The sequence below is a fragment of the Eleutherodactylus coqui genome, chromosome 1 (genome assembly GCF_035609145.1).
Source record: "Eleutherodactylus coqui strain aEleCoq1 chromosome 1, aEleCoq1.hap1, whole genome shotgun sequence".
Taxonomy (NCBI): domain Eukaryota; kingdom Metazoa; phylum Chordata; class Amphibia; order Anura; family Eleutherodactylidae; genus Eleutherodactylus; species Eleutherodactylus coqui.
This window is the reverse complement of record NC_089837.1, coordinates 32688004-32709005: the sequence shown is the minus strand read 5'-3', so window position 1 is coordinate 32709005 and position 21002 is coordinate 32688004. Positions and strand designations below refer to the sequence as shown.

Below are 21002 nucleotides of genomic sequence, written 5' to 3'. Positions count from 1 at the left end.
CCTGAAGATTCGGGTGCCGGCACGGAGCGGGGAGCTGCAGGGGAGAGCGGGGAGGAACGGAGGTAAGATCTTTCTCTCCCTCTCTCCCGCCCGCTCTCCCCTGCTCCCCGCTGCGACTCACCTGTCAGCCGCAGCGGCACCCGAATCTTCAAGGACGAGCACAGCGATACTCGGATAAAGCACATTACTCGAGCGAGTAGTGCTTTTCCGAGTACGCTCGCTCATCTCTAATCTTTACCCATAGAGACTTCACATGTTCATCTCCCTCCCATAAATCTTTCCATAATATGGGCTCTAAACAGGATTTTACATATAAACAAGCCTCTCCCCCTTTCCGTTTTTTACAATCCCTTCTGAACAGACTGTAACCCTGTAAGTTTATCGCCCAGGCACAGCTTTCATCCAACCAGGTCTCCGTTATTCCTACTATGTCATAGTTTTCCTCAGACATTATTACTTCTAGTTTGTCTACTTTATTGGTCAGACTTCTTAGAACAACTATTTTGCCTATTATCAAGGGGATCTGCTTTTGTATTGGAGTGACTCCACTTCCTGTCATCGAGAGGATCGGCTGTCCTCTTACATCACCATTATTTCCTGTTACAATTAGGTTCCTTCTGTCGTGGAGGGGCAGTATGATGTATTTCAGTCATACAAGCGGAGCAACAATGCCCAAGGTAAATACAAGTAAGTGGCAGGTGGAGTGTTTATCTGGTTGACGGTCCCTTTAAATCCTGCGTCTTCCCGGCGTTATGTCCAGTCGGTGACAGACAGACAGATGAGCGTTCCTGTTAGCATTCAGCTGTGTGTCCCTGGAAAGCAGCTGCCGCACCCCGTCCGCGGGGCAGAGGACTATTTGTACATGTCAGGATGATCAGCGCGGAGTTTGTTGGAATCTCTCAGACATTTCCATCTTCTATTGGCCTGGGGACGGTAACATCTGCTGCGCCAGATGACCACTAAATCTGACGGCCGCCCGCGGGGAGAGATTAGTAGAGATGTCATCTTCTATTTACATAAGGCTTTAACTGCGCTTGATGTGAACATATGAAATCGGTCAATCGGCTAACAGTCTGGAGTCTGACAATAAATCACAAGGAGAGATGCGAGATAACGTAACCGCGCCAATGTCACAGATACGGATTATATCCTTGTGAGGCATAGACGGACATAGATACTACAGTACATACACTCAACCGCCACCATATTATAACCGACCACCTAGTAGCGTCAGACTCGTTTGGCCTTCAGACCCACAGCTATTCATCATGGTGTGGATCCCACTTGGTGTTGAAATCGTCCTGCAGGAATATCGGCCCCTGCGGACAGGAAGCTTCTTGTAGTTGCTGCAGATTAGATGGAGGTGCTGACATGTTCTGACCAGCTGACAGGAAGGGGTCAGCGATTCATGCTGCTTGTACTAAATTCTCCCCTCCCATCAGCACGGGGCAACAGAAATCTGGATCCATCTGAGCAGGAGATGTTTTTCCGCTGCTCACTGATACAAGTTCTGCGCTCTTTTGCCCCCCGGAGTCTCATCTTTCTGTTTCTCTTAAACACAATGGCGCTGGAACTGGTCGTCTGCTGTTATACCCATCCGTGATAAGAATTGTGTGGTTAAAGCCCCAGCGTGGTATTCCACTGACTGTACAGCGCCTGTTCATCAGAACGATTCCTGACATCCTCCTCTGACCCCTTTCAGTGATGAGTTGTTTCCGTCCACAGGATCCCCTTTTGCTGGATGTTTTCCTTGATCGCGCCATTCTCTGTATACTCTCAACACTGTTACATGAAAACCCCCGTACCCCGTCCCCCGCGGTCAGCAGTGACATCCCGGCCCCGGCCCCGGCTAGTCTAGCACCGATGACCGGGCCTCGTTGAAGTCGCTCAGATCGCTGGATTTTCCCATCTAATGTGGATTCACACTGAAACTGATCACAGAAAACTTTTAAAGTGATTTTATGTCGCACTCCGCGGTCGCGGGGAGAATTTCTGTACAGGGAAGCTCTTATAGTTATAGGGCCGGAGGTCTTATAAAGGGGCCCCTCAGTGTAGGTGTTGATACAAAAAAAGGGAAAATCCGCGCTATTACCGGTAGTTGCGAAAAGATGGTTCTCCAAGAAGAAGAATTAAAGTGCCCAAAGCACGTTTTATTAAAATTGCCAAACTGGCAATTACACAAAAATGAACTACAGAAATTGCAAATTTGGCCATTACACAAAGAGTACAACTGACTGCTACGCGTTTCGGCGTCTTGGTACGCCTTTTTCAAGCATGAAGAAATAACATTTGTACGCTCTATAGATAGTAACACATACATGTGTAAAGCTGTACTTACCGTAGGAGCCGGTGACGAGAATGTCCTGCGTCCGGCGGCGGCTTGAGTATCGGCGTCATTACGCTCATTGCATGCCAACGTCATCACGCATCATTATGCTCATTGCGTGCCAAAGTCATCACACCAAACGTGCGGCACGGCTACGCCTGAATGTGTGGACTACTGTGCATGCGTGGGGGAATGGCACACAAGATGCGTGTCATTCGTTCTCGGGTACCTACTGCACCTTGCGTGCCATTCCCCCACGCATGCTCAGTGACTATGTAGGGAAGAATTGAACTCTGACTATCACTTATAGACTTTTTGGGGAGAATGTTATGGGCATTCTCCTTGACCTATGCAGGGTGAGGGAGGAGGTGAGCTGTGATATCACCTGTTATGCCATGTTATGTATATATAGGTGTCACTTCTCATTGTAATGTTGCCTGCAATGATAATGAGATAACTGATGAGATGTTATTTCTACAGAACAGGAAGTGTCAAACTATTATTTGTCCTAGTAGTCAGTGTGCATTGGAGGTGGAGGGGGTGAGCTGTGACATAACCTATCGTGATTGGTGGATCCGGTGTTCTATATAGGTGTCGCCTCTCATTGTAATGCTGTCTGTGATGATAATAGGTTGACAGCCGAGACGTTCGCTCTACAGAACAGGAAATGTCAGACTATTATTAGGTCTAGTGGTTGGTGTGAGAACTGCAGGATTTCAGGATTTTTTTGTGCACATAGACAGCAATATGGAAAATGAAAAAAAAAATCTCCAAAAATACATGCTTAACATAAAACCTTGATTTATACAAAAAGTCATTTTCTGAAACATGTAGAAGACTAATTCAGGCAGGAGAGTGACAATGGAAAGGAGACTCGGCGCGATTCAGAGGCGTTCAGCGCTGCGTCTATCAGCGGTGGCTCTGTGACAAATCTGCTTTTTGTAGTCTGTTCCCGACGTTTCCTCGTTTGGTGATGTATTACTCTTCACTGAAGAATCTTTTGTTCTCTGTTGTCAGCATCTTCATTCCACGACTGGTCCCGGGGATAAATCGATTTTTCTTCTGGTTGCTGTTCTCGGGTAGAAGCGATCGCGTGGACATCAGCCACAAAGTATTCAACTTCGACTGTCTGTTTAAGCAGCACGTGCAGGACTGGGCCATCCCTATGTGAGTGCAGGTGAAAGGAGAGGAAAACTTTTACATCTTTGTTCTTTTAAGTATTTTCTTTTATTTTATGCTGTTTTCTCCAGTCACATCCAGAGCTGCCTTCACAACTCTGCCAGTTGCTGTTGAGAACATACGGCGGTTTATCCCCACCCAGTTGTCAGTTATGTGACCGCCTGACACATTAGTTATGGCTACTATGTGTCACCAGGACTCCCAGAATGCACTGCTCTCTCGTAGCAGAAAACCAGCAGCGTTCTGAATTCAGCTTTACTTGTGAACGGAGAGGAAAATATTGAATTTCTAAAATTTGTGGAACTTTTGTGAATTGTCAAAAAGTGTCATCAGCAGCAATCCCAGCATTACGGAGTGCCGGAAAGTCTTCTCTTCATCTGATTGTGGCATCTGACCGAGCTGCGCCTGTGACGCCCGCAGCGGGTGTCCCTGCTGCAGCGGTCAGGATCAGAAATGATTCATATCCCAGCTGTTTAACCCCTTAAAGGGGTTGGACCAATTTATTTCCTGTCCGCAGGATCCACAGGATAGGGGATAACTTGCTGATCAGTGCAGGTCTCACTGCTAAGACCCTCACCAATCTACAGAATGGGACTCCCATGTGCCACACTGACAGAGTGAAATCACTATGAATGGGGCACTGGCCCATTGACAGTGAATAGAGCGCTTATCCGACCAGCGCTCCATTCAGTCTCCTCACTGTGGGTGGTGCAGTAACCCTGCTATGAGGAGAATGGGGACGCCCTGTCCTGTGTATAGAGGATAACTTGTAATCTTGGAACAGCCCAAATCACTTGAGAAGAGAAAGGGTTCAAAACATCTACAAAAGCTTGTACAGTGGGCGGCGACTAACAAAATGCTATTTAACTAGGAGAAATTCAAAGTCCTACATCTGGGCAAGAAAAATGGAAAAAAACACATACAGACTAGAAGAAAATTGAGCTAAGCAGCAGAACATGTGAAAAAGACTTGGGTATACTAATAGATCATAGACTGAACATGAGTCACCAATGTGATGCAGCAGCCAAAAAAAAACAATTCTGTGAGTCTAGACCACGTGAGGTAAGGTAATTATCCCCCCTTGCTCTTCCTTAGGGCTGAAACTCACTGGCGTTTTTTTCTCCATTGCGCTGCGAGTGCAAGGGAAAACTCTCGCCTCGCAGTGCGAGAAAAAAAACGGGATGACACCGGGAAATTGCCAGTCTTGTCAATGGGGCCAGCGGCAGCAGCGCTAGCCCCCTTAAAAAGATATGGAGAATACCGTGGACTTCTGTCACAGCTGTGACAGCTGTGGCAGGAGTTTCTTTTGTCCCCGCGGGGACTGCGGGGATGAAGGAATCCTATGCCACAGCTGTGACAGCTGTGGCAGGAGTGCAGCATCCTATCCCATTGCTTTCAATGGGATCGGCGCTGCTGCTGGTCCCATTGAAAGCAGTGGTTTTTGGCAAACCCTGTAGTATGATTTTCGTGGGAAGGGCTTGAAATATTAGCCCTTCCCTGAAAATCATCAATAAGCGGTTAAAAAAGTTAAAAAAGTACTCACCTCTCCGCCGCTCAGACACGTCCTCCGGCTGGCTCCCTGACACTGCTATCCAGCACTTTCAGCAAGCGGGGATTTAAAAATCCCTGCCTCCTGAAAGGGCTGTGCTGATTGGCTGAGCGCTCAGCCAATTACAGATAGTGCTTAGCTATTCATGAATGAATTGAAAGCAATGGGATAGCATGCTGCACTTCTGCCACAGCTGTCACAGCTGTGGCAGAAGTCCGTGGTATTCTCTATATCTTGTCAATGGGGCTAGCGCTGCTGCTGCTGGCCCCATTGGAAAGACTGGCGATATCCCGGTCTCATTCCAGCGTCTTTCTTGCCATGCGAGGCGAGTGTTTTCACTTGCTCTCGCAGCGCAAGATAGAAAATATCGCCAGTGGGTGTCCAGCCTTAGTCAGACCTCATCTGGAATACTGCGTCCAGTTCTGGGCACCCCACTTTAAAAGGATCTGGGAATATTTAGCTTAGAGGAGACTTAATAGCCGTCTACAAATATCTGAAGGGCTGTCCCAGTGCAGAGGGATCAGCCCTATTCTCATCTGCACAAGGAAAGACTACAAGCAATGGGATAAAACTGAAAGGGAGGAGACACAAATTAGATATTAGACAGTGAGGGGGATCAATGAGTGGAACAGGTTACCACGGGAGGTGGTGAGTTCTCCTTCAATGGAAGTGTTCAAACAAAGGCTGGACAAATATCTGTCTGGGATGATTTAGTGAATCCTGCACTGAGCAGGGGGTTGGACCCGATGACCCTGGAGGTTCCTTCCAACTCTACCAGTCTATGATTCCATGTATCCAGATGAGTTCTCGCCTCCCCTTCCCAAATCTTCTTAGCAGTTCAGTAATGGAGATTTTTTTCCCCCATAGAGAAAAGACTAAAGAGGCGTTAACACAGCTGAAATCCTGGCTAGAGAGGAATCCACAAGTGGTGGCACATTTCCCAGTTGAAGTGCGATTCACCAAAGGAGATGACATCCTACTGAGTCCTTGCTACCAGCGAGACAGCTGCTATATGAACATCATTATGTACAGGTGAGACTGCTATACAAGTGACCACACAGTGCACAGTACATATAGGGTGCTTCTGTGGTGAACATATTTGAAAAGGCATTATCTTTTAACTACTATTGTTATGTTAGTTTCTCCTCTGGTAGCACTTCCAGTAAAAGCAGTGCATATCAGTTGTGGGAGTGGATTATGACATGGCAAAGGGCCACCCAATGGGCCGACCTTGAAGCGTGCAATCTTGGGCATCTATTTTTGACACATACCTAAAGCCCATTGTAGGTGACTAAGTTAAGACCTTCTGTTGGTTACTGGACTCCACCGATGACAGAGAGAAGACTGATCAGATTGGTATCAAATACAAAAAGCTTCTTTACTTTGAAATGAGAAAGCTTGACCATCCAACAGCACCAAAGAAACACCCCGTCCCCACTGTGAAGCTTGATGTTGGCAGTATCATGCTTCCAAATTATTAGAAAATCCATGAGAAAGCCTGCTGCAGTCTGCAAGAGAACCACCACTTGGGAATTGCAGTTTTGGAAGAGTTCTGTTTGTTCTGCAGGAAAAGGACATTACAGTTTAGGATGAACAGAGCTTGTTCTACGACTCTAAACTGTGGAAGCTCCAGTTCTATTAGAGTTTTCAACAGGCTTTAAAATGACACCAAAAGCATGTTTATAGCCCCTAAAGAACTGGAGTTACAGCAATTTGAAGTGGAGTCAGGAAAACGGAATTTACAGCAGTTTTCAGTCAGTGTGCAGGAGAGAGGGGAAAGCAGCCGGCAGCAGAGAAGAGCTGCAATGTTTCTGTACATCTCCCTGTCCCATCAATCAGAGACCATATATACTCTCTGATTGTCACGTATGGATTTTTTCTCAAAGTGATGAAGAATTGCGCATCTAATCATTTCTCTACAACATTTACCCCACAGACACCGCAGTCATTGCTGACTGTGGCATCTAAATATTTTTTCAGAAAATAAAAAAAAAACTAAAAACTTTTTTCAAGTCACACAAGGCTTTAAATATTGAGAAAATCCCTATACAGTATTGGTGTCATCACATCTATAACAACTATAGATGAGCGAGTATACTCGCTAAAGGCAATTGCTCGAGCGAGCATTGCCTTTAGCGAGTATCTCCCCAGCTCGAAACTGAAAGTTCGGGTGCCGGCAGCGGGCACGGAGCTGCGGGGGAGAGCGGGGCGGAACAGAGGGGAGATCTCTCTCTCTCCCTCTCTCCCCCCCCCCGCTCCCTCCTGCTGACAGCCGCTACTCACCACAGACCTTCATAGATTGCAAGTCATAATGGGGTATAATGTAATACTGTAAAAATATGTATATGTTTTAATTTTTGTAAAAAAATAAAGGAAGTAAAAGTAAAAAAATAACTTTTTTCACATTAGTAATAATTAAAAAAATAGAAAGGTTAAAACTAGAGATGAGCGAACGTACTCGTCCGAGCTTGAGTATTAGCATGTTCGAGATGCTCGTTACTCGTAACGAGTACCATGCGATGTTCGAGTTACTTTCACTTTCATCTCTGAGACGTTAGCGCGCTTTTCTGGCCAATAGAAAGACAGGGAAGGCATTACAACTTCCCCCTGTGACGTTCAAGCCCTATACCACCCCCTGCAGTGAGTGGCTGGGGAGATCAGGTGTCACCCGAACATAAAAATCGGCCCCTCCGGCGGCTCGCCCCAGATGTGTTTTGACATAGAGGAGGGAAAGTGCTATCTTGGTGGAGCTGCTATAGGGAGAGTGTTAGGAGTATTTTAGGCTTCAAGAACCCCAACGGTCCTTCTTAGGGCCACATCTAACCGTGTGCAGTAGTGTGGAGGCTGCTTTTTGCAGTGTTGCACGTTTTTTTTTTTGGTATATCGGCCGTGCAGAGCATTGCGCCCTGCAGTAATACTCCAGGGCCAGAAGCGCTTAGGCAGGGACAGAAGACATTGATTGAATATAGGCAGTGGGCCTTTGCAAAAACATTTGGGGAAAAAAATCTATTTGGGCTGCCTGTGACTGTCCTCAGTGTTCTGGGTCTCTGCTGGGTGTAGTAGTCCTCCAAATTCATACGCAGCCAGCTAAGTGTTACAGCAGGCTTGCGCAAAATTATTTCCTGGCGTTCCGTAAGCGAAGTCAGCCTCCAACCACAGGCCAATAAGCGGCACATTTAATTACAGCGTTCTGTTTCTGCACTACTGGTAATACACCATGCTGAGGGGTAGGGGTAGGCCTAGAGGACGTGGACGCGGCCGAGGACGCGGAGGCCCAAGTCAGGGTGTAGGCACAGGCCGAGCCAGTGCGGTGGCCAGGGGTAGAGGCAGGGCCAGACCGAATAATCCACCAACTGTTTCCCAAAGCGCCCCCTCGCGCCATGCCACCCTGCAGAGGTCAAGGTGCTCTACGGTGTTGCAGTTTTTCACAGAGACACCTGACGACCGACGAACAGTGGTGTGCAACCTTTGTCGCGCCAAGATCAGCTGGGGAGGCACCACCACCAGCATGCGCAGGCATATGATGGCCAAGCACCCCAAAAGGTGGGACGAAGGCTGTTGACCGCCTCCGGTTTGCACCACTGCCTCTCCCCCTGTGCCCCAACCTGCCACTGAGATCCAACCCCCCTCTGAGGACACAGGCACTACTGTCTCCTGGCCTGCACCCACACCCTCACCTCCGCTGTCCTCGGCCCCATCCAGCAATGTCTCTCAGCGCAGCGTCCAGACGTCGCTAGCGCCACTGTTTGAGCGCCAGCGCAAGTACGCCGCCACGCACCCGCATGCTCAAGCGTTAAACGTGCACATTGCCAAAATGATCAGCCTGGAGATGCTGCCGTATAGGCTTGTGGAAACGGAGGCTTTCAAAAGCATGATGGCGGCGGCGGCCCCGCACTACTCGGTTCCCAGTCGCCACTACTTTTCCCGATGTGCCCTCCCAGCCCTGCACGACCACGTCTCCCGCAACATTGTACGCGCCCTCACCAACGCGGTTACTGCCAAGGTCCACTTAACAACGGACACGTGGACAAGCACAGGCGGGCAGGGCCACTATATCTCCCTGACGGCACATTGGGTGAATTTAGTGGAGGCTGGGACCGGGTCAGAGCCTGGGACCGCTCACGTCCTACCCACCCCCCGAATTGCGTGCCCCAGCTCGGTGGTGGTATCTGCGGCGGTGTATGCTTCCTCCACTAAACCACCCTCCTCCTCCTACACAACCTCTGTCTCGCAATCAAGATGTGTCAGCAGCAGCACGTCGCCAGCAGTCGGTGTCGCGCGGCATGGCAGCACAGCGGTGGGCAAGCGTCAGCAGGCCGTGCTGAAACTACTCAGCTTAGGAGAGAAGAGGCAGACGGCCCACGAACTGCTGCAGGGTCTGACAGAGCAGACCGACCACTGGCTTGCGCCGCTGAGCCTCCAACCGGGCATGGTCGTGTGTGACAACGGCCGTAACCTGGTGGCGGCTCTGCAGCTCGGCAGCCTCACGCACGTGCCATGCCTGGCCCATGTCTTTGATTTGGTGGTTCAGCGCTTTCTGAAAAGCTACCCACACTTGTCATACCTGCTCGGAAAGGTGCGCCGGGTCAGCGCACATTTCTGCAACTCCAAGACGGACGGTGCCACCCTGCGGACCCTGCAACATCGGTTTCATCTGCCAGTGCACCGATTGCTGTGCGACATGCCCACACAGTGGAACTCTACGCTCCACATGTTAGCCAGGCTCTATGAGCAGCGTAGAGCTATTGCGGAATACCAACTCCAACATGGGCGGCGTAGTGGGAGTCAGCCTCCTCAATTATTTACAGAAGAGTGGGCCAGGTTGGCAGCCATCTGCCAGGTCCTTGGAAACTTTGAGGAGTCTACTCAGATGCTGAGCGGGGATGCTGCAATCATTAGCGTCACCATTCCTCTGCTATGCCTCTTGAGAAGTTCCCTGCAAAGCATAAAGGCAGACGCTTTGCACTCGGACACGGAGGCGGGGGAAGACAGTATGTCGCTGGATAGTCAGAGCACCCTCATGTCTATATCTCAGCGCGGTGAGGAGGAGGAGGAGGAGGAGGAAGATGAGGAGGAGGGGGAAGAGACAGCTTGGCCCACTGGTGAGGGTAGACATGCTGCTGGCCTGTCATCCTTTCAGCGTGTATGGCCTGAGGAGGAGGAGGAGGAGGAGGATCCTGAAAGTGATCTTCCTAGTGAGGACAGCCATGTGTTGCGTACAGGTACCCTGGCACACATGGCTGACTTCATGTTAGGATGCCTTTCTCGTGACCCTCGTGTTACACGCATTCTGGCCACTACGGATTACTGGGTGTACACACTGCTCGACCCACGGTATAAGGAGAACCTTTCCACTCTCATACCCGAAGAGGAAAGGGGTTCGAGAGTGTTGCTATACCACAGGACCCTGGCGGACAAACTGATGGTAAAATTCCCATACGACAGCGCTAGTGGCCGAAAGCGCAGTTCCGAGGGCCAGGTAGCAGGGGAGGCGCGGAGATCAGGCAGCATGTACAGCACAGGCAGGCCAACACTCTTTAAGGCCCTTGACAGCTTTATGGCTCCCCAGCAAGACTGTGTCACCGCTCCCCAGTCACGGCTGAGTCGGCGGGAGCACTGTAAAAGGATGGTGAGGGAGTACGTAGCCGATCGCACGACCGTCCTCCGTGACACCTATGCCCCCTACAACTACTGGGTGTCGAAGCTGGACACGTGGCCTGAACTCGCGCTGTATGCCCTGGAGGTGCTTGCTTGTCCTGTGGCTAGCGTCTTGTCAGAGAGGGTGTTTAGTGTGGCTGGGGGAATCATCACGGATAAGCGTACCCGCCTGTCAACCGACAGTGCCGACAGGCTAACACTCATCAAGGTGAACAAAGCCTGGATTTCCCCAGACTTCTCTTCTCCACCAGCGGACAGCAGCGATACATAAACAATACGTAGGCTGCACCCGCGGATGGAAGCATCGTTCTCTATCACCATCAAAAACGGAGACCTTTTTGCTTCATCAATCTGTGTATAATATTCCTCCTCCTCCTCCTGCTCCTCCTCCTGAAACCTCACATAATCACGCCGAACGGGCAATTTTTCTTAGGGCCACAAGGCTCACTCATATAATTTTTCTAAACAATTTTTATACGTTCCAATGCTCATTAAAGCGTTGAAACTTTCACCTCAACCAATTTTTATTTTAACTGGGCTGCCTCCAGGCCTAGTTACCAATTAAGCCACATTAACCAAAGCGTTTAATAGATTTCAACTGCCCTCTTGGTTGGGCATGGGCAATTTTTCTCAGGTACATTAGTACTGTTGGTACAGCAATTTTTGTGGGCCCTCGCCTACAGTGTAATCCAATTAATTTTTAGCCCACCTGCATTACAGCTGACGTTACCTCAGCTGTGTTGGGCAATGCAATGGGATATATTTATGTACCGCCGGTGGGTTCCAGGGAGCCACCCATGCTGTGGGTCCACACGGAGTTGTAACTGCATGTGTCCACTTCTAAAGAACCCCAGTCTGACTGGGGCATGCAGTGTGGGCCGAAGCCCACCTGCATTAAGCACGACATTACCTCAGCTGTGTTGGGCACTGCAATGGGATATATTTATGTACCGCCGGTGGCTTCCTGGCACCCACCCATGCTGTGGGTCCACGGGGAGTTGTAACTGCATGTGTCCACTTCTAAAGAACCCCAGTCTGACTGGGGCATGCAGTGTGGGCCGAAGCCCACCTGCATTAAACATGACATTACCTCAACTGTGATGGGCAATGCAATGGGATATATTTATGTACCGCCGGTGGCTTCCTGGCACCCACCCATGCTGTCGGTCCACAGGGACTTCACAATAGGGAGTTGTACCTGCCTGTGTCTATGAATTAAAAACCCCGGTCAGGTTGGGGCATGCAGTGTGGGCCGAAGCCCACCTGCATTTAATCTGACATTAGCTCTGCTGTCCAGGGCACTGCATTGGGATACATTTATGTACAGCCGGTGGGTTCCAGGGAGCCACCCATGCTGTGGGTGCACACAGAATTCCCATTGCGGAGTTGTACCTGCCTGTGACTATTTATAAAAAAACGCGGTCTGACTGGGGCATGCAGACACCTTGACAGAATGAACAGTGTGTGGCACATAGGTTCCCCATTGCTATGCCCACGTGTGCAGCTCCAGATGGAGGTGGCACAGGATTGGATTTCTCATTGCTTCTGTACAGCACTGTGGACTATCGCCCCCCCCCCCCTATTTTAAAGAGGGTTGCTGCCTAGCCGTGCCAACCCTCTGCAGTGTGTGCCTGCTTTTCCTCTGGCAGACGCACTTATAAATAGACATGAGGGTGGTGTGGCATGAGGCCAGCGTGTAGCATGAGGGCAGCTGAAGGCTGCGCAGGGATAATTTGGTGTGCGCTGTGGACACTGGGTCGTGCGGGAGGGGGGGGGGGGTTGGACAGCATGTAACCCAGGAGAAGTGGCAGCGGAGTGTCATGCAGGCAGTGATTGTGCTTTGTTGGAGGTAGTGTGGTGCTTAGCTAAGGTATGCATTGCTAATGAGGGCTTTTCAGAAGTAAAAGTTGTTGGGGGGGGGGGCACTCTTGCCGCTATTGTGGCTTAATAGTGGGACCTGTGAACTTGAGATGCAGCCCAACATGTAGTCCCTCGCCTGCCCTATCCGTTTCTGTGTGGTTCCCATCACTTTCTTGAATTGCCCAGATTTTCACAAATGAAAACCTTAGCGAGCATCGACGATATACAAAAATGCTCGGGTCGCCCATTGACTTCAATGGGGTTCGTTACTCAAAACGAACCCTCGAGCATTGCGATAATTTCGTCCCGAGTAACGAGCACCCGAGCATTTTGGTGCTCGCTCATCTCTAGTTAAAACCTATTTGGTATCGCCGCATCCATAAACGTCTGATCGATCAAAGTAACACATTATCTACCCTGCACAGTGAATGCCGTTAGAAAAAAGTAGACAATGCCAAAATTGCGTATTTTTCAAGAAAATAAGTACCATATATACTGGAGTATTAGCCGACCCGAGTATAAGCCGAGGCAATAAGTTTCACCACAAAAAACTGGGAAAACTTATTGACTTGACCATAAGCCGAGCTATACTCCAGTATATACTAGGTAAGAAAAAAACTCCATACTCACCTCCCTGCCGGCGTCTGTGTCCTTGCGACAAGCTGCTTGAATTCTCCCCGCTGTCATCCCCCACTATCCTCTCTGCTTGGCTCTGTCAGTGCTGTGTAAGTAAGCGCTGTGATTGGATTGAGCGCCAGCCAATCGCAGCTAACGCTCGATCCAATCACAGCGCTTACTTACACAGCATTGACGGCAGGGAATTTGAAAGCCGAGCAGTAAGATGACAGCTGGGAGAACTCTAAAGCAGCTTGATTGGCTGTGAATGATCGAGCAATGGTTGTGATTGGCTGATGTACGATCCAATCACAGCTCTTACTTACACAGCGTTGATGGCGGGGGATGACAGAGCTGAGCAAAGAGGACAGCCGGGAATGACAACAAAGAAAATTCATGCAGCCTGCCGCACTGCCGCCGGAGACACAGACGCCGGCTAGTAGGTGAGTATGGAGGTTTTTTTTTAAAGCCTTGCCAGACTCGAATATAAGCTGGAGAACTAGGCTTATACTCGAGTACATACAGTAATAAGTGATCAGACAAACTTGAAAATAGAAACTATAGGACGTCCCACAAAAAACGAGCCCTCATACAGCGGAAAATGGAAATGTTATTTTTTTAAAGTAGTGCAGCAAAAGTAAAACTACATCCATTCGGCACTGTAATAACTGTCCCGACCACAGAATAAAGTTATGTACAATTTGTACACTGTAGAAGCAATGGTACCAATGAAAAATACCACTCGTCCTTCCGAAAGCCCCCCATTTATGTAGCTATGTAAATGGGAAAATAAAAAAGTTTTTTAAAAGTGAGAAGGTAAAATTAAAAATGAAGACCAAATGGCCGCGTCCTTATGGGGTTAAATACAGACAAAGCAAAGTTGGTTCCTAACTGTTTGTCTTCACCTGTGTATAGTAATCCTGTACTTGGCGTAGAACCGGTCACACAAGATAGAGGTCGGCTGAACTCTGTGACTTTGGTGCAATTGGTTGATAACATTGTTTAATGGGCGCCGCACAACCTTTCCCAGAGTGCGGAGCGTTCAGTTAGCAGACATCTAAAGTATAGGGTCAGATCAAGAGGCCAGAGCCTGATGCATTTGCTGACTTCAACAGTATGTGTCATGCAGATTTCGGCCTTGTGTTGCTACGTGTAGAAACCATACTGTAGCACTGACTGTGGGGAGTTCAGGCCCTTTGTATATATGAAAATCAAGTACTTTATAATGCAGCAGGCGCGGACCCACTGTCTCACTGACTGATTACGTTTTGGGCTACTCCTGAGGACGGCCTTAGAAGGTCCCCCGGCTTTCACCCTTTAATCCCCTTTTGAGGGATCTGGTCTTCACTGCAGGGAACCTCAAGGAGCAAAATCACTGCAGTAACAGCTGACTCAGACAGGTCAAAAGGCACCAGAGTGTGGTACCAAAGGGACAGGCAAGGACGCAGTTAAATATCAGTCCAAGGTAGGGACCGGCAGATGGCAAGCAGTTTGGTAATCAAGCTAGTGATCAGAGCAGACAGCAATCAGGCAAGACAAAGTCAGATAACAGGCCGAGGTCAGGACAGGCTGAGATCAGGAAAGCTGGGCATATACAGGCACAGGGTCAAAATTAGCAAGCAAACAGGATGTTATTTAGCTTATTACTCACATGGATCCAATGAGGGATGGAACCTTAAATAGCTCAGTCAGGACTGGAATAGGTTGTGGTTTCTGGCCCTTTAAGAAGCGTGCCATAGGCCCACCCCATGGGCAGAGGCAGAAGTCAAAGGAATAGTGTTGCATCTGTCACACAGAAGACAGGCAGCAAGTGTTTGCCAATGGCCAGAGCCATCAAAAAGGCAGAGGTGAGAGGAGGCGTCACCAGCCATGGCTGGCAGCCATAACCTATTTGAATGAAGTTTCCCTTTTAAGGTAGAAAAGAGAGCTTGTGGTAAAAGTATAACAGTCTGATAAACTGACTTTCTATGTGTTGCGGGATGTGGATATTTTTACACTTATTATATTAATTCAATAAATGGATTCTTCCTCTAAGGCCATATGGGAAAGACGTTCCACACCACGATTACTGGTCAGAGTATGAGAACATTATGAAGAGAGTTGAAGGACGACCCCACTGGGCTAAGGTATGGCCTACATATATGATATTTTGTTTGATGTTTGCCTTTATTCAAAAAAGTAGCAAATTGGAACCCCTGCCCTCGAAATCCTATGAACATTATTGATGCTGTTTTGGTATTTTCACTTTTTTCTATCTAAGATCATTTACAGCAACACTTGTAGGTCACCTGTGTACGGGGTATGACCCTTGCTCTTTCCATTTGTTCCCAGGCTCATACTTGCACTCGCAAAGATTTTGAGAAGATGTATCCAGCATTCGGCAAATTCAAAAACATCAGAGAAAAGCTTGACCCAACAGGGATGTTCCTCAATGCCTATCTAGAGAAAGTCTTCTACTGAGGATGAGGCCACAGTTGATAAAACATCTTCATGGTTCATAGTTCTAGTGTCAGGCCTCTAACCTACAAGTTCCACATCTACCACCTTCACTAGATTTTTCTTCTGTTTTCAAAAAATGTTATAGAACATTTCATGGCTGCCAGATGTGTCCAAAGAAGTCCATCCCAGTCCGACTTGGTACCACCTTATGATTCACCATCCGTGATACTCGCCTTGTGCTCTCCGGTATGTGGGAGAAGGAGTGAGCCCACAGGCGTCGAGTCATGAGTGACTGTCCATTCCATCGCTGTTTTTCGTTTCGCCTTTAAGATTTGTCATTTTCTACATGGTTGGCCAGACAGATATTTCTCTACTGGAAATACACATTTATGGGTTCCTTTGTCCTTTTACACAGAACTGTGAAGAGTAATTTAATAAATGTTATAAAAATCCCCAAAACTGTCTTTTTGTGACTTTTTTCAATTGGCTATACAGTTATAAAATGACCATTAGTGGCTGTCCCTCCGCCTCTGAATGACCCTGATGGATATGTTTGGCACAGCAGCATCATTTCCTTGTACAATGTACTGCTGCATTTTCTGCGTAAAGTATATTTGGCGCTACATATCTGGTAGTATTAAAATAATATTTATTTGCACTTTTTTTTGGTAATTTTACATACACACTCATGACACCTTAATTTTTCGCAGCTCATTGCCATATAGGTTTTGCTATTGTATTATCCTCAGCAGACCCCCTTCTCTATCTGCCATGCCGTATACAATGCGTTCGGAAAGTCTTCAGACACTTTCACTTTTTTATTATTTGTTGTTTTGGCCTTGTGCAAATAAAAAAAATTCAAGTGTTTCCCATCATTCTGCACTCACTACCCCATAATGACAGTGACAACAGAATCCTAGAAATCTTTGCTAATTTCTTAAAAATGAAAAACTAATATTTTGCACTGATATAAGTTAAAACCAAGAGATGAAGAGGAACTGCCTGTTGAGCTCAGAGACAGGATTGTGTGGAGGCGCAGATCTGGGGAAGGTGACCAAATCATTTCTGCTGCACTGAAAGTTCCCAAGACCACAGGAGCCTCCATATTACATGGAAGACGTTTGGAACAACCAGGACTCTTCCTCGATCTGCCGATCCACCAAACTAAGCAATCGGGGAGAAGGGTCTTGGTAAGAGAGGTGACCAAGAACCCACTGAGCTCCAAAGATCCTGTGTGCAGATAGTAGAAACTTCCAAAAAGTCAACCACCTCTGCTGCCTCCACCAATCTGGGCTTTATGGTAGAGCGGCCAGAAATAAGCCTCACCTCCGTAAAACATGAGAGCTGCCTGTAGTTTACCGAGAAGCACCTTAAGGACCCTCAGACTGTGAGGAACAAGATTTCTGCTCTGATGAAACCAAGATAGAATTTTTTGGCCTCAATTCTAAGCATTTTGCCTGGAAGAAGCCAGGCTCAGCTCATCACCTGCCCAATACCATCCCTACAATGGAGCCTGGTGGTGACAACATCATGCTGGGGAAGGGGAACCCGGTCAGGGAGATGGAAAGCTGAATAGAGAAAAGTACAGAAATAATGAAAACCTGACCCAGATCACAGGGGACCTCAGACTGGGCAGAAGGGTCACCTTCTAACAAGACAATGACCCTAAGACCCCAGCCAGGACAACACCGGAGGGGCTTAGGGAGAACTATGTGAATGTCCTTGAGTGGTGCAGCCAGTGCCCTGACTTGTACCCAATCGAATATCTCTGGAGAGACCTGAGAATGGTTGTCCACAAGTGGCCCACATCTAATTTTGAGAGGATCTGCAAAGAAGAATGGCAGAAACCCCCCAAATCCAGGTGTGCAAACCATTGTGGCATTCTACCCAAGAAGACTGGAGACTGGAATAACTGCCAAAGAAGCTTCAATTAAGTACTGAGTACAGGGTATGAATACTTGCTTAAATTGATGCCATATTTTTCTCCAAATTTTTTGGCGCAAATTTAGCCCACTTTTTGGGGCACATCCCAGTTCACAAAGCCTCAATTTTCTCAAACATCGTATAAAAAAGTGTCAGAAAGTGTCTAAAACATCATAAATGGTGGTGTAGAACATGTAAGACAGCTTTCTAGCGTAACATCAGTAAATCGTTGAATTTCCAATATTACTTTTGCCCCATTGTTGAAAAGTCTCTAGCGGAGCACAAACATCTGTTCTTTTTGACACAAATAATTGATTTACTCGTGGGGCTTTAAACCAACGCACTATTAAAAGGGGGTCTCAAACTGACACATGAACAGAACCTTAAAGGGGTTGTCCCGCGGCAGCAAGTGGGTCTATACACTTCTGTATGGCCATATTAATGCACTTTGTAATGTACATTGTGCATTAATTATGAGCCATACAGAAGTTATAAAAAGTTTTATACTTACCTGCTCCGTTGCTGGCGTCCTTGTTCCCATGGAGCCGACTAATTTTCGCCCTCCGATGGCCAAATTAGCCGCGCTTGCGCAGTCCAAGTCTTCTCCTGTTCTCTATGGGGCTCCGTGTAGCTCCGCCCCGTCACGTGCCGATTCCAGCCAATCAGGAGGCTGGAATCGGCAATGGACCGCACAGAAGAGCTGCGGTCCACGGAGGAAGAGGATCCCGGCGGCCATCTTCACCGGTAAGTATAGAAGTCACCGGAGCGCGGGGATTCAGGTAAGCGCTCCGGTAAGCTTTCTTTAGGTCCCTGCATCGGGGTTGTCTCGCGCCGAACGGGGGGGGGGGGGGGGGGGTTGAAAAAAAAAAAAAAACGTTTCGGCGCGGGACAACCCCTTTAAAGTAAAAATGCTGCAAAGTACGAAATTTAAATTGAATCTAAATTTGATGGGACTGCCCCTTACCTTTATAACAGCATCAGTTCTAGGTTTGTAGTGGCCCGAAACCTATATATCTGGCCCCTCCATAATAGTCATACATATATTGTGTCTTTTATGTTGATGCACTGTGCAAAGCGTCTTGTCTTCTGTTATGCGTATTGCACAGCTGCAGCATGCAAGAGGTTAATGTCTGCAAGTGGCTGGGATATGTCTGGAAAGTGTAACAAGTTTGTCTAGTCATGTGATGTCGTATGATTATGAATATGAGTGATTTAGAACTAGGTAAGTTAGTCTTTCATCATCTTCAACGGTTAGGAGTGGAGTAGGAGTGCCGGCCACATGGAGGTACCTTAACCCTCATGTGGTGAAGTGATGGAAGAGGAAGAGAGGCGTCCTGACATTCCCAATTCCAGGAACCGCCTTTGTGGAGAGTAAGAGAGAAAAAGGAGTCCGCTGTGCAGTCATCAATTCAATAGGTAAGAAGTGAATGTCTACGGAGTGTTGTGTCCCCCTCTGGTGGTGGTCTGCAACCCAGAGTGTATGTGTCCAGGAGCGGAGCTTTACAGAAAACGAGACTGTAGGCCCAATTTCATCTTGTGTCCTCTTCCCTGACCTTCTGCTAAAGCTGTCTTTACCTGCATGAGCGGGTAAGCTGTATTCTGCAAAGCCTGAAGTAAAGTTTGCCAGTCACTGCCCGTTCCCAGTGACTACGTTTTCTTAAAGGGGTTGTCCCGCGGCAGCAAGTGGGTCTATACACTTCTGTATGGCCATATTAATGCACTTTGTAATGTACATTGTGCATTAATTATGAGCCATACAGAAGTTATAAAAAGTTTTATACTTACCTGCTCCGTTGCTGGCGTCCTCGTCTCCATGGTGCCGACTAATTTTCGCCCTCCGATGGCCAAATTAGCCGCGCTTGCGCAGTCCGGGTCTTCTGCAATCTTCTATGGAGCCGCTCGTGCAGAATGCAGGCTCCGTGTAGCTCCGCCCCGTCACGTGCCGATTCCAGCCAATCAGGAGGCTGGAATCGGCAATGGACCGCACAGAAGAGCTGCGGTCCACGAAGACAGAGGATCCCGGCGGCCATCTTCAGCGGTAAGTATTGAAGTCACCGGAGCGCGGGGATTAAGGTAAGCGCTCCGGTAAACTTCCTTTACCTCCCTGCATCGGGGTTGTCTCGCGCCGACCGGGGGGGGGGGGGTTGAAAAAAAAAACAACCCGTTTCGGCGCGGGACAACCCCTTTAAGTTAAATCGTGTATAGACTCTCTTTATTTCCACCACCGAAGAGTCATCGGTGAGAAGGAATGCTGGCATTGCGAGTAAAAATGTCTACAGTCCACTACACCTATACAGGTAATTGCTGACCTAGCATTGCCTGGAAGAGGCCTTTAGGTGCCTTGGCCAGGGTTCCATGCTTCCCTCGGGGAAGGAGTCTGGTAGAGCCACCATGACAAGTGCCATCTCTACCCCACCAGCTTCTCAGCGTGGGCCTTGTGTCTCGTTCGCTGCAGGTGCACTTGCACACAGCCAGGGATTTTGTGGGGGTTATAGTCTGGTGTATGATTAAGCAGTGATAGCAAACAGGTGATAATGATCATCATTCTCATATGTAGGTTCAAACACAGTGACTAACTGAAAGAGCTATGTAGGAGGCTTCAAACTATTCGAGGAACAGCCAAACTGTGCTACAAAGGTGAGGTTGTGGAAAACCGTGTCATGCCACAGGTCTGCAAGCAGCAGTGAAGCATGATGGAGAGCGGTACAATAATGAGTGTCTGCAGGCAGCAGTGAAGCATGGTGGAGAGTGGTATAATAATGAGTGTCTGCAGGCAGCAGAGCAACATTGTGAAGAGTGGTACTATAATGAGTGTTTGCAATCAGCAGAACAACATGGTGGAAAATGGTACAATAAAGAGTGTCTGCAGGCAGCAGTGAAGCATGGTAGAGAGCGATACAATAATGAGTGTCTGCAGGCAGCAGTGAAGCATGGTGGAAAGCTATACAATAATGAGTGTCTGCAGGCAGCAGTGAAGCATGGTGGAGAGCAGTATAATAATGAATGTCTGCAGGCAGCAGTGAAGCATGGTGGAGAGCGGTACAATAAAGAGTGTCTGCAGGCAGCAGTGAAGCATGGTGGAGAGCGATACAATAATGAGTGTCTGCAGGCAGCAGTGAAGCATGGTGGAGAGCGGTACAATAATGAGTGTCTGCAGGCAGCAGTGAAGCATGGTGGAGAGCGGTACAATAATGAGTGTCTGCAGGCAGCAGTGAAGCATGGTGAAGAGCAGTACAATAATGAGTGTTTGCAGGCAGCAGCGAAGTCTGGTGGAGAGTGGTACAATAATGAGTGTCTGCAGGCAGCAGTGAAGTATGGTGGAGAGCGGTACATAAATGAGTGTCTGCAGGCAGCAGTGAAGCATGGTGGAAAACAGTATAATAATGAGTGTCTGCAGGCAGCAGTGAAGCATGGTGGAGACCTGTACAATATTTGTGTGTCTGCAAGCAGCAG

At 48.2% G+C, this 21002-nt stretch overlaps 1 protein-coding gene across 1 annotated transcript in view; it reads left to right on the top strand.

Moving 5' to 3' along the window:
• Nucleotides 1-16015, top strand: part of LOC136611592 (L-gulonolactone oxidase-like) — an 85862-nt gene extending 69847 nt beyond the window's left edge. Inside the window, exons 9-12 of the mRNA XM_066591348.1 lie at nt 3344-3493; nt 5922-6086; nt 15223-15313; nt 15519-16015. Of these exons, the coding sequence (XP_066447445.1) occupies nt 3344-3493; nt 5922-6086; nt 15223-15313; nt 15519-15647 (535 nt within the window). The 3' untranslated portion in view covers nt 15648-16015. The remainder of the gene's footprint in view (nt 1-3343; nt 3494-5921; nt 6087-15222; nt 15314-15518) is intronic.
• The last annotated feature ends 4987 nt before the right edge of the window (nt 16016-21002 follow it).